We start from the raw sequence: 14090 nt of genomic DNA, 5'->3' as shown, positions 1-14090 counted from the left end.
TATTGCTTTTTAAACATATAGTTGCACATTTTGGAAATGAATAAAAGATAGATGGAAGACAGATGTTCAGTGAATCTGATTGTATCGAATCAGAAATTTGACACTTTAAGTGATATTTTGTATTAAATCATTTTGTATACCATGGCTTATATAATAATCAGATGTTAATTTAAAAAAAATCTGATTACATTTTTGGTTGCATAATCCATTTCAAATTCAGTTCTTCAAATTCAGATTTAAATTTTAAAACACTATATCATTGGCTGAAATAGTGCCGATCAAATCTGTGCTCCTTTGCATTACTGACGTCCCTGGATGTAGTGTTTTGAATTTTTTTATCTGAATTTAAAGAAGTGAATTTGAAATGGATTTGACTAGCTACATTAGCCTTATAGCTTCAGTGCAAAGCCTAAGAAGTAAATATTGGACAGCAAACATGTTGGGTAAGGGTAAAAATGTGTGCATTTTATTTACCTCAATTATTCTGGTACTATAAAAACTGATTATGGCTTTATGTAGCTTTTACATATTGCTATAATATCCATTTTACTACTAACTATGTTAATACTAACATTATTTGCCTAATTTATTTTTTATTGAGCATACATATAAGTACATATACATATACATATACATGTACAGTGAGGGAAAGAAGTATTTGATCCCCTGCTGATTTTGTACGTTTGCCCACTGACAAAGAAATGATCAGTCTATAATTTTAATGGTAGGTTTATTTGAACAGTGAGAGACAGAATAACAACAAGAAAATCCAGAAAAACGCATGTCAAAAATGTTATAAATTGATTTGGATTTTAATGAGGGAAATAAGTATTTGACCCCCTCTCAATCAGAAAGATTTCTGGCTCCCAGGTGTCTTTTATACAGGTAACAAGCTGAGATTAGGAGCACACTCTTAAAGGGAGTGCTCCTAATCTCAGCTTGTTACCTGTATAAAAGACACCTGTCCACAGAAGCAATCAATCAATCAGATTCCAAACTCTCCACCATGGCCAAGACCAAAGAGCTCTCCAAGGATGTCAGGGACAAGACTGTAGACCTACACAAGTCTGGAATGGGCTACAAGACTATTGCCAAGCAGCTTGGTGAGGAGGTAACAACAGTTGGTGCGATTATTCGCAAATGGAAGAAACACAAAAGAACTGTCAATCTCCCTCGGCCTGGGGCTCCATGCAAGATCTCACCTCGTGGAGTTGCAATGATCATGACAACAGTGAGGAATCAGCCCAGAACTACACGGGAGGATCTTGTCAATGATCTCAAGGCAGCTGGGACCATAGTCACCAAGAAAACAATTGGTAACACACTACGCCGTGAAGGACTGAATTCCTGCAGCGCCCGCAAGGTCCCCCTGCTCAAGAAAGCACATATACATGCCCGTCTGAAGTTTCCCAATGAACATCTGAATGATTCAGAGGACAACTGGGTGAAAGTGTTGTGGTCAGATGAGACCAAAATGGAGCTCTTTGGCTTCAACTCAACTCGCCCTGTTTGGAGGAGGAGGAATGCTGCCTATGACCCCAAGAACACCATCCCCACCGTCAAACATGGAGGTGGAAACATTATGCTTTGGGGGTGTTTTTCTGCTAAGGGGACAGGACAACTTCACCGCATCAAAGGGACGATGGACGGGGCCATGTACCGTCAAATCTTGGGTGAGAACCTCCTTCCCTCAGCCAGGGCATTGAAAATGGGTCGTGGATGGGTATTCCAGCATGACAATGACCCAAAACACATGGCCAAGGCAACAAAGGAGTGGCTCAAGAAGAAGCATATTAAGGTCCTGGAGTGGCCTAGCCAGTCTCCAGACCTTAATCCCATAGAAAATCTGTGGAGGGAGCTGAAGGTTCGAGTTGCCAAACGTCAGCCTCGAAACCTTAATGACTTGGAGAAGATCTGCAAAGAGGAGTGGGACAAAATCCCTCCTGAGATGTGTGCAAACCTGGTGGCCAACTACAAGAAACGTCTGACCTTTGTGATTGCCAACAAGGGTTTTGCCACCAAGTACTAAGTCATGTTTTGCAGAGGGGTCAAATACATATTTCCTTCATTAAAATGCAAATCAATTTATAACATTTTTGACATGGGTTTTTTCTGGATTTCTTTGTTGTTATTCTGTCTCTCACTGTTCAAATAAATCTACCATTAAAATTATAGACTGATCATTTCTTTGTCAGTGGGCAAACGTACAAAATCAGCAGGGGATCAAATACTTTTTTCCCTCACTGTACATATACATATATTGAGCATCAAATAAGTAGAAATTCTGCCTTTAACTGTGTTTTCTTTGTGTTAAAATATTACTGACTTCTTTTCTGAGTAGCTAATGAAATGTGTTCCAGGACTGCACTGCATGCCATTCCATCACTACATTGCTATACCTAGATGATCGTAATGCTGTGTATGCTATTTTGGAAAGCCCCATCAACGAGTGATGGACATTATCCATCACAGCTTCAGTAATCTACACTATTGTCATTCAAATCCCATTCTTTGATGGACTCATAATGTGCTGGTTCATTATAAACACCATTATAATCAGCCAAAGCACTTACCCTGCAATCTAAATCATTATATCTGAATATTAGAACGTTCTCACTGTCTGCTTTCTGGAGATACAAGTCCTTTATCTGTGCTACTATTAAAGCCTTATTAGTACTCATGCTCTTTCTAGTGAAAAGATAACCCTTCGTGCACCAGCATGATCAGAGATCTACATGCTGAGAGCTTTTTCCGGCTCCTCAAGCTGATCTCAAATGCAATTTATAGGAATTTTAATCAGTGAGATTTTTTTTATTATAAAAAATAGCATACACATACTTGCAATAGGGAAATGATTTCATGTCATGAAGCCAGAACTTCAATGAACCACATCATCCGTGACGATCCCAATTCCAAAAAAAGAGCCTGGACAGGAGTGGAACGTCTGCTGTTGTAGCCCATCCGCTTCAAGATTCAGCAGGTTTCTCATTGTTGTGAGATACTTTTCTGATCACCACAGTTGTAAAGAGTGGTTATTTGAGTTACCAAAGCCTTGCTGTAACCATTCTGTTCCATCTCCTATGACCTTTTTCATCAACAAGGGGTTACTGTCCACAGAACTGCTGCTGACTGGATGTGTCTTGTTTTTCACGCCATTCTGTGTAGAGAATGATGTGTGTGAAAGTCCCAGGAGATCAGCAGTTTCTGTGAAACTGTATCTGTAACTTAAAGTCTCAATGAAATGGCTTGATCTGATGTTATCTAAAGACATTGAACTGCTTAGAAAACAGTCATCCATAATCATGGATTATGCATCCATGAATCTGAAGAGAACTTGTTGAATCTGTTTAGGAATTCTGGTAACATAGCAGATGTTTCCAGCCACCAGGTCACAGGTTCGTATGGTAACGTTAGCTGTTTGATACCAGTATGCAGATAATAAGAATATCTATTAATTATTGTCCTGTTTTTGTCTCATACTTGGTGAGAAATACTGGTGTTCATAATACAGCACAACAAAAGGAAGAAAAAACCCTGAAACACCAATTATGACACCAATTCATGAGTACTTTTTTTTTTTTTTTTACTTGTGACAAGAAGATTTTGTTTTCTGATTTTGATATTCACCAATTTTCTCCTCTTCCACCAAGCATTCTTTTCCATTTTCCCTCTTTGCCTGGTCCGTTTAGTCACTTTTGCTTATTTTGTTTTCCGACTGTCAGACGCTGAACTCCGTGACGCCTCATTTGGACATGGAGGAGTGCAGTGTGTCGCTGCTGCCCAGAAACCGAGAGAAGAACAGGAGCATGGATGTGCTGCCTCCTGACCGAGCCCTGGCCTTTCTTGTCACCACAGAGGTGGACGGCAGTGACTACATCAACGCAGCACTGATGGATAGTTTCCTTCGGCCAGCTGCCTTTGTGGTGACGCCTCATCCACTGCCCATTACCACTGGAGACTTCTGGAGGCTGGTTTTTGATTATGGCTGCACCTCCATCGTCATGCTCAACCAGATCAACCAGTCCAACTCTGCCTGGGTGTGTTGACACAGAATTCCTATGGAATTTGTGCCAAAGTATTGAACGTAACTTTTCAAGAAATGAAAAAAATATACACTGAGAAAGAAGGAAAACACTCTGAAACTGAACACTGTGAACTCAATGGCAAAAATTTAACATGGTCTTCAAATGAACAGCATTCTTTTTTTTTTTTAAAGAGTTTTCTTAGCTTCCTTCTCACTAATTATGGTTTATGAATGCGCTGCCAGAGTTCTTGTTTACGCTTTCAAACTTTTTGTTTACTCTCCAGAAGTTTACGCTCGCCATTTTGGCACAAATTGGACATGTAGGTGAGGCTTGAGGCTTAACAGCGATTTACTCTTATTTGCTAGTGAGATTTGGATTGACAGCTCGAGTGTCCAGCTGAGGAGGATGACGGTGATGATGATGACGACGATGCTCCATGCCACTCTTGAGAGCTCATCTCAAAATTATAGTTGTATGAGACTACCCAAACCTTAAATATTAATTATGAACTAATCTGCTGACTAAGTAAGTAAGTAAAATTTCCACTACAAAGTACAAACACTATAACTATACAGTGAACCACATCCAGAATGTGCTCCACAATTCGCTACACTGAAGTCTCTACTTCCAGGTCAGGGAACTGTCTATCTAAATCTCACTAGCCAATGAGAGTAATTCACTGTTAACGAAAACTCTCACAGCGCATTCATGAGTGTTTTTCTTCTTTCTTGTAATAATTTTTATAATAATTTTGTTTGTTTCATGAAAAGTTACGTTCAGTACTTTTGGCACAAATTTAATTCCATAAATTCTTTCAAATTAACTTAGTTTCCATTGACTTTTGTTAAAAATGCAGTGCAAGTCATAAATTCTTCCAATGCTTGCAGACTTTTCTGCTGGCAACTTTATTATATAGCCATTTTGTGCTAAACAACTTTTTTGTAATGATATCAATTCTGAGAGCAGCTGTCTCGTAAGTTTTGTTTCGTCAGTAAAAAAGTTTGTATTCAACACATTTCCATAAAGACATTCAAGTATATAACAAACATCCATGATTTTCTTAATAGCATGGAATGGAAATAATAGAAGTATACACCCCTGATCGGCAGTACACTGAATAATATTGGGTTTCTTAAATGGCAAGAAAATGCCTTTCTTGAAACAAGCAAGATTAAATCTAGTTCCCTTTCAAAGGGAACTCAACATTGCATGAGCTTCACACTGTGTCTGTGTGAAATCCCACCCTGCTGTGGTCAGGTGACATGGTCAGGTTTCGCGTGTCATGTGTGTGAAACGCTCTCAAAAAATGATTAAAAAAAAAGAAAAGAAAAGTATGGGTTCAGGAAGTGTGTTATTCTGTGCTCCTATTTCATTCTGGGTGGGGGTTGGGGGGTGGACACACTTTCGGTGTGAAGTGTCTGGGGATGGAGCATGCCACAGTGGTCCTTGAGGGGGCTGACGGTGTGCATTGTGAGCACTTTACAATCAGGCAGCTCCGCTCACGGCTTGCTCTCTTCTCAGCCGATGGGCGTTGGGTTTCAGAGCCTTGTGACTCTTTTGTGATCTCCATCATACCTTAGCTGGCCAAACTAACGGCAAAAAAACTTACCTCAGCCTGTTAACACTGCCCACATTAAATTGCTAACTTTCCTGCTAACACACCCGACAGGTGTGAGTGATCATTGGGACATGTGACATGGCCATGTGACATACTGGGACTGATGGGTAATATAGTTCAGTGTGGATTTCAGCATAACCATGACACATAGCTGCTTCATTGAAAAAATAGTCTTAATATAAGGAAAGCTTATTCCTCTGCTTGTTACTGGTTAAATTCAATATTAGTTGGAATATCTTATTAATACAAAGTTAGATATATTTTCTTAAAATGAGATTACTTAAAATAAGAACATTCTTGACCAGATTATTTTTCTTTTTACACAAAAAATAAGACTCATTTCCCAGAAACAAGGCTTTTTTTTTACTTTCTTAAAATTCCTTTTTTTGCAGTGTAGGCTATAATTCTTCTCTTGCCATAAATATCCACAGTGGATTATGGATCTACATGCATTATCCGTGTCACATGAAATTAAAGTCACAGCCCATTTAATGTGCTATAGTTTACAATTAAATAAAGATGTCACCTTTAATCCCTTAATCCAACATTCCATCTCCTTAATCCAGCTGCACCACTCTGCCAGTGTTGCTCAAATCTTTCTTCTTTATTTCCATAATGTTTCTAAATGAAAGCATTTTTTGGAATGCATTTATTTTGTATACATAGCTGACATTAAATATTATGGTCTTATGTGAGATTATACCACACTGTATATGACTTGAAGCATTTGAATTTTACACAGACTTTGTTTAAAGCTGAATGTGCATGTTATGCCTAATAAAAAGAGGGTACAATTTTTTCCTGTTAGAAACAGGCATTATTAGAGAGAACAGATGTTAGGGGTAGTGGAGGAAATACACATTCCCGCTGAGGGGCAGGAAGATTTCAGCACAGCAACAGCATACTGCTTATCCCACTAGTCTGTTTTATATTGGTTTGTTGTTGCAGAGGCACATGATAAATGATGCCAAATGTCACAAAATTTATGCGTAATTGCATTGCTTTTCTTGTTAAAAATGCTTCCAGTGTAGATTCTCACAACATTTCACATATCGACAAACAATCTACTAAAGTTGTCAGTATATGGAAAATATTTAAAAATACAGTCGTTTCCCATCACAAATACTGTATCAGGAAACACTTCAAATCACTAAAACAATTTCTGCAAACAATCATTAAATGGAAATCAGCATGTTTTCCTAAAATGATATACAATGGGGTCCAAAGGTCTGAGAGTACTAGTGAAAATGCTTTCTTTGCCATTCATTTTTCATTTTAACACAAAGGTTTTAATTACAAATCATATTATCAGCAGCAACTTTTTAAAAGTAGAATCTTAGAAATATTTACATGAGTTTCTTAGTATTTGGTATGTCTCCTTGTTGCTTTAATATAAAAAAATAAAAAAAGTAATTTTCACATATTACTAAGTTTTTATAGTGAAAAATAGTTTGCATTGCTCAGTCTGTGTGAAAGAAAATGACCACCCCTAAAATTGGTCATACTATTGTCAATGCATGAGCGTGCCTAATAGGCTAAATGCGGGAAATACCATGTAGTCATGCACTCAATCGTCTGAATGCAATGGAGATAGCATGGGAGATACAGTAAGTGTTTAAAAAACACTTTTTCTTGGAAAATAAATGTCATAATCTAAATATAGTTGTATTGCAAGCATAAATTAACTGCACAGTTCATCAAAATGAAATGTTTTTGGTGAAATGATTACGATGATGTTTTAAGGTCACTTTAAGTATTGAGTATGAATGAAGCAAGCTGATTAAATACTGTTAATTTAAATAGCATACGACTCTGAAATTGAAATAATTTACGACCATAAAATGTAAATTAGACCATATACCTTACTCACAGCATGTATTTTAACTGCCACCTATTCTTGTACATGAAAGTAACAGTAAGCTATGTGTGCACGTTCTCTCATGATCATCCTTTCAGTGGTGAAATGGTTAGGAGTCACTTAATATAATTTTGATATATTCAGATGTTGTATCATACAAAAACGGTGGTGTTTTTAAACACATTCTTTTTGTTCTTCTTTTGTAGATTGTTCGATACCAATACCATACCATTGTGTAAGACAAAACGCTTAAAGTAAAGCTGGGCAAACTGACAAACAAAAGGTGATTTTCAAGAAGGCAGCACGATACATTAAGAATCAGGTGGTATGAACTTTTGAACAGGATGATCGATGTAAATTATTATTTTCTTTAAAGATGTTTTTTTTTTTCCATTCAGAAGACAAAATAATAACAATTTACACTGACCATCCTGTTCAAAAGTTGAACAGGCTGTTGAACAGGATGCTCTTAATGTATTGTGTTGCCTTCTTGAGCATCAGTGAATATTTGCACGTTTTGTAATACTTGTGTACGAGTCCCTCAGTTATCCTCAGTGTGAAAAGAGGGATCTTAACATCATATAGCCCCTGTTGGAAAGGGGTCAAAAGGGTTTAATTGCTTAGGACAAACAAGGGACTCATGAACAACTCTCACAAAACATAAAAACAGTCGTTGATCATCCAGGTAACAACACACAGTATTAAGAATCAAGCTTATGTAAACTTTTTGACTAGTTCAGTTGTGTAAATTCAGGTATTATTGTGTCTTGTGGACTATATGTAAACATCTGTTATATGAAATAGCTTATTCAGTGCAGAACTAAATCAAACCAAAATGAAATTTTTATGATCCATCCTTATTTTAAATTGTTAACATTTTGCACATACTGCAAAGCATGTGTAAACTTATGACCTCAACTGTATTTACAAAGAGCTGTTTTTAGCACAGTTTCTGTCTTTTTAGTATCTTGCTTGCCCTCCATTTGAAGACATTTATTTTCTATGTATGTGAGTGTTTGGAAAACAGTTGTTAGCATCACTCTGGCAATCACCTTTTTTACTTCATGCAACAGATTGCTTCTCACATTTCCTGACCCACTGTAATCATGTTGTGTGTGCGTGTGTTTGTGTGTGTGTGTGTGTGTGTGTGTGTGTGTTTTGCTAAACGTGTGTATGTGTAAATATTCATTTCCTCCCTCCACCCTGTTTATTCACTTCCATCACTGTGACAAGGTATTAACATGCTTCTAGCACTTCCCCTGCCCCTGTCACTTCAACCTTGCTCCCCTCCCTCTATCTGTTTGTGTGTTTCAGATGTTAAAAGCAGCCTGACATTGACTGTTGCTTTTGAAGCCACAGTATTAAGAAAAAAGTCCGTTAGGTCTCCTCTATCTCTTTAGGCAACAACTGAAAAATTGAGGAAATCAAGGTGGCACAAATTAATTCTCTTCACCGATTAAATGCTTTTTTTTCTCCCTTTTTCCCAATCAGTCATTTTTTTCCCCAGTGTTCAGAGCTTCCTCTCCTCTCCCCTTGCTATAATCCGTGTGTGCATATAACTCTGCGTCTTGTGTCCTTATCTTTCTCCCACTGTAAAATGCTAATTTAAGCACAAATATGCTTCAAAGCTTATCGTATTGTGTATTAGAATGAATTGCAAAATGGAAAGCGGTTTACTCTGTGATGGAGGGATGTAACCAAATATGAATAAATCACTCAGAATGAATAGACAACAAATGCAGATACAAATAGGAGGAGCACTGTTCATTTGTTTTGATTGTTTTTTTTTTTATGTAAGAATGACAGAAAGTCATGCTTTGTTTATAGTAGAAACAAAGACTATGTTCATTAACTTGAACGCACAGCATTCGTTTATTCATCCATATTAACGGTGTAGTCAGGATCGCCATGGTTTAAATTAGGCTTGTAGATAAAATTTAGAAAACACAAGCAACTAAATTTGTTAGAAATATTGTATGTGGGTACAAAAAAAATAATGCCATCAGAGACTGAACCTGCCCTAATAGCACACTTGATACACTTGCTTAATCACTCTTTCTCTCCTTCTCTCAGCCTTGTCTGCAATACTGGCCTGAGACGGGCATGCAGCAGTTTGGACCCATGACAGTGGAGTTGCTGTCCAGGTCCACAGATGATGATGTCATCACTCGGCTGTTCCGGGTCAATAACATCACACGGGTAAGTATGCAGTAATGGCCAAAACAGATTATGAAATGTTACACAATATAATCTGCACTCTATTATCCAGACCATTATAGCTGGTGTCAGTGAGGGGGTTAACACTGGTTCCACTCAATTATAATGCCCCATGAAATGCTGACCTTAAAATTAAAATGCTAGTCTGACATCTAACTACTTCTGACTTCTTTTCGAGTCCACTGCAAATGTTTCATAGCTAATGGACTAAGAGTGTAATTGCTTAATTCATCTTTTTAGAGAAGACTTGTAAATTAATTCAGCACAGGTATATCTGCAGCAGCATCTTAAAACTCTGGGTAATCATGCAGACAGAGTCTAAAAGATCAGGCAAGACGTGTTTGGCATTTGTGGTTGCCGTATTCAGTTTTGCATTGGCGTTTTGCAGTTAATGTAGCTAACAAGTAAGGAAAGCATACTTACAGTACATTGCATAAGAAATAATCCTCATCCTGCCTCTTCAGAGGACCAAAGAGAGAACCTTAGGATGAGGCACTCCCCTTGAGTTAATCCTTTCATTAACTCTAGAAGTCAGGATGGCTGCTGAGAAAGATCAAGGGCGGGGTAATCATGTTAATGTTGAACAAGATGGACGAGTTCACATCCAGGACTCTGCAATGCAAAGTCTGTAGGAATTCTAATGAGCAAAAATAGTTTTTTTTTTATTTCTTGTATGTGAAGTGATACAAATAGTACAACTTCTAACCCTGCGTTCTCACTCCATTCTTACCCATTTGTAAATTTTTATATAAATTTGTAACAGAGCCAAGTTCAGTGAGAGTAATAGAGGCATGGTGTAGGTTATTAGAATGGTGTATAAAAGAGATTTGGCTCTACATAGTAGGTGAAAAGCATTTCACCAAAGGAGTAGTATGTCCAAATTCTCGGTATTCATAAAAGAGAAGGTGAGAAATACCCAGATGACTTACTGCTTCCACCGAGATGCTGCAGTATAGAAGCAATGCACACTGTGCTATCCCATAATGCAATGGGACTGCCACGGAAGAGCTGTCAGAATCAAAAATGGTGGAAGGCAGCACGTCGGCTCTTTTTAAATTGTAGGTCACATGACAATTCCATCATGGCAGATGTAGTATGTCCAGATTGTATTCATGCTACACACTTATACTGATCAGTACGTACTGTATCAACAGCTGAGTAGTAGATACTGAAATGAACGTAGTAGGCACTGTGACAGTACTCTATTTCAGATGCAGCCTTTGTTTTTTATACAGCAGCAACCACTAACATGAGCTCTGTCACGTTTAGTCTTTTCTCTGTCTTTTCATCATTTACTCTCTGGTTTTGAAGCTGCAGGAGGGTAACCTGGTGGTGCGTCATTTCCAGTTCCTGCGCTGGTCAGCCTATCGTGATATCCCAGACTCCAAAAAGGCCTTCCTCACTCTGCTGGCCCAAGTGCACAAGTGGCAGAGGGAGTGTGGTGATGGTCGCATTGTAGTTCACTGCCTGTGAGTTTCGTAAAGCTCTTTTTTTTTTTAAAGACTGATTTTTTAATTCTCATCTTGCCTGCTCCCATTCATCCCTCATCAGCTGCACCCATAAAGATGAAGCTGCTTTAGGCACTTAATCCATTCCTACCCTTTCAGTATATCATTTTTCATAGCCTGTGGCTCTCTGTTCTCTGGCCTGAGGTCATAACTCCTCTGCCTGTATCTGTTTTTCTTGGTTTAAGCGTTAATGAGTCTTACAGATAGGTTAATAACCCTCACACGAATGTGCCCTTTATCTATCAACATCACACAGCACTAATCTCATTTCATTGCAAGCCATCTTTTTATTCCATGTCTTTTCCCCATAAAGTATATTTCTCTGTGCTCCCTTCTCTTGCATATAGGGAAGATTCTACAATCACACTAAGGGGAAAATGCAAAGTACAACACGCAAAAAGTATTGCTTTTCATTTGTGACAGGAGACAACATGCAACATGATGCAATAGGAATGAAGAAGCAGTGTGCATATAAAGGGAATTCCTTCATATGGATTGCAGCTTTGCATTTCAGTGTGGCCCGATTGCAACATACTGATGAAATGCAACAGGGAATTACATTCCCACATTCAGTGTTAAAATCTTTAATAAAAAACAATATGTGCAGATTGTTTTTCATTGAGGAGATAACAAGACAAAAGTGTGAAATTATAAATGAAAAGCAACATCATCTGTGTATTCTATACTGTATTTATGTAATGTGTGTTTTCTTGTGGTGTGCTTGCTTTTGGTTCTGGTATGGAATTTTCTCTGTACTTGCGAATAATGAAAATTATTTAATTCTGTTTGTTTTGATGATCCAACAGCAGCCTAAATGCTTGTCACAATATTTTTTTCCAGCTGCCTTTTTTACAGTCACTTACTTATGCATTTAATGTATATTGTACTAAATTAATGGCTTAAACCCTGCGCCAAAACACATGCATGCATGCATGCACACACACACCCACAAACACACATACACACACACGTGTGATTTTCTCCTTTAAAGTGGTTTAAAAAGGATATGTGTGACTGTGTGTCTTTCAGGAATGGAGGTGGGCGCAGTGGCACATTCTGTGCTTGCACCATGATAATGGAGATGATTGGTCACCACAGAATGGTGGATGTCTTCTACGCTGTCAAGACTCTCCGTAACTCCAAGACTAACATGGTGGAGACCATGGTAAATTGCAGATTGTGTTTTGGATGGCCACATATTTGTAAACATCAGTGCTAAGTCTGTAACTAGATTCAGTACACTATTCACTGACTGTTTTGAAAAGAGTACTGTACAGAATAGTATAAAGAGTAGTTGTACCTCAAGGGGCACATCTGAGAGGCTTTACACCTCATCTGAGATCTGAGTTGTGGGAAATTATCCTGTTTGTAATACCAAAAACTCATTAAGATGACATGATTGTCATTGAAGTATGAAAGTATGAATGTGTGAATGCCTGAAACCTGTTTCATAGGCCAAACTGACAAATAAAAATGTACAAAGGTATTACTATTCTTTTTTTGTACTCCTGTATATGTTGATAAATGACAACCACCTATAAATGACCAAGCGCATTCACAGCTTGGCTGATTTACATTTATCAATGTCTACAAAACTCCTTAATAGGCAAAGCTCAGCAAGAGAGGAGAATGACAAAATGCAGACTAAACGACGAAAGAAGAGGAATTTCTCCAAGGCAGAAATGGGAGTTCTTTTCACTCACATCCACAGCAATAAAAAAAATAATAATAAAGTGTGATGACTCTAAAGTGTTGCACAGAATCAAAAAATAAGATGCATTAAAAAAAAAAAAATCAGTCTTTAAATATCCTATCCCATTTTGTGCAGTGTGCACTAATACTGTATAATCTAGCACAGGCACAGACTTTTATAGGGAGGCATTTCTTTTGTTTGTGTGAATGGCTAGCTTTTATATCAATATGGAATGACTGGGTTTCACAAAATGTTCTTTAAATTCATGTGTGCAATTGAAATGAACAAGTTATTTAAACAACATAATCCATATATAAAATTGTAGTAGCTTATCCCAATTAGTGAGTCTCCTTACACATACATTTAGACTGGACACATATTTCTTATGTAAATGTACCTGAAAATTATTTACAAATTAATCTGTTTGTATCCAGCTTGATAAAATAGGTTAAATGAAAGTAGGTGAGCAAATATCTCATACAATAAAATAGTGTACATGGTTGATTCTACTGTCTTTGATATTTAAATGGCCTGATATGAAATTAGGCTGCCTGTTTTGTTCTTGATGGGTGATTTCAAAGCCCTCAGGATTCTGAAAGGCTCCTAAAATATGTGTGATATATAACCCTTCTTAGACAGTCTGATCTTTATCAGAATGTCAGATGAAGCCAAATCTGATAGATACTGTTTTGATTTTCCATTTCAGGAGCAGTATCGGTTCTGTTATGACCTGGCTTTGGAGTACCTGGACTGTCTAGAGGTCAGATAACACCTGAGCCAGTGACCAGAAAATGATGAAAGAGCAACCAAGCCTTTCGGAGGCCTCCAATGTCTTTTTTTCTTTCCGTTACTGGTCTCTCAAGCCTGGATGAATGAGCCTTTCTCGTGGACCTTTTTTTCTGTGGTGAGACCGAAAACCCAAGCAGAGATACAGGCATGGAAGTCCTGGTTCTTTCACCTTTGTATTATACTTGTTTTGTTTCATCAGGCAAAAATATAATCTCGCAGACTCTACTAGGAAATGGCATTCCCAATACTCTACAAGGTAATGGTCAATTTCCTGGTTACACTTTATCCAGTCTGCTTTGATTTTGATTCATGGAGCTCAGCCAATCTCTGCCTTATTCACTGAGCAAGACAAAGACATCATATTCTAACCAAGCCAATAAAA

At 37.8% G+C, this 14090-nt stretch overlaps 2 protein-coding genes across 2 annotated transcripts; both read left to right on the top strand.

The window, feature by feature from the left end:
* Positions 1 to 3411: 3411 nt before the first annotated feature.
* LOC128615930 (receptor-type tyrosine-protein phosphatase U-like) lies at positions 3412 to 9965 on the top strand. Its single transcript, XM_053638333.1, has 2 exons — positions 3412 to 4037; positions 9575 to 9965. The coding sequence occupies exons 1-2, from the start codon at positions 3753 to 3755 to the stop codon at positions 9713 to 9715; spliced, it is 426 nt and encodes a 141-aa protein (XP_053494308.1). The 5' UTR covers positions 3412 to 3752; the 3' UTR covers positions 9716 to 9965.
* A 625-nt stretch (positions 9966 to 10590) lies between these two features.
* LOC128615801 (receptor-type tyrosine-protein phosphatase U-like) lies at positions 10591 to 13688 on the top strand. Its single transcript, XM_053638135.1, has 4 exons — positions 10591 to 10623; positions 10988 to 11187; positions 12256 to 12391; positions 13626 to 13688. The coding sequence occupies exons 1-4, from the start codon at positions 10591 to 10593 to the stop codon at positions 13686 to 13688; spliced, it is 432 nt and encodes a 143-aa protein (XP_053494110.1).
* The last annotated feature ends 402 nt before the right edge of the window (positions 13689 to 14090 follow it).

The sequence above is a fragment of the Ictalurus furcatus genome, chromosome 12 (genome assembly GCF_023375685.1).
Source record: "Ictalurus furcatus strain D&B chromosome 12, Billie_1.0, whole genome shotgun sequence".
NCBI classification, from domain to species: Eukaryota; Metazoa; Chordata; class Actinopteri; order Siluriformes; family Ictaluridae; genus Ictalurus; species Ictalurus furcatus.
This window is presented reverse-complemented; position numbering and strand designations above follow the sequence as displayed.

Coding starts and splice junctions, on each gene's coding strand:
- LOC128615801 (XM_053638135.1), top strand. CDS start 10,591: ATGTCCAAATTCTCGGTATTCATAAAAGAGAAG. Junction 11,188..12,255: donor CGCATTGTAGTTCACTGCCT/GTGAGTTTCGTA, acceptor TGTGTCTTTCAG/GAATGGAGGTGGGCGCAGTG. Junction 12,392..13,625: donor CTAACATGGTGGAGACCATG/GTAAATTGCAGA, acceptor TTTCCATTTCAG/GAGCAGTATCGGTTCTGTTA.
- LOC128615930 (XM_053638333.1), top strand. CDS start 3,753: ATGGAGGAGTGCAGTGTGTCGCTGCTGCCCAGAAACCGAGAGAAGAAC. Junction 4,038..9,574: donor ACCAGTCCAACTCTGCCTGG/GTGTGTTGACAC, acceptor TCCTTCTCTCAG/CCTTGTCTGCAATACTGGCC.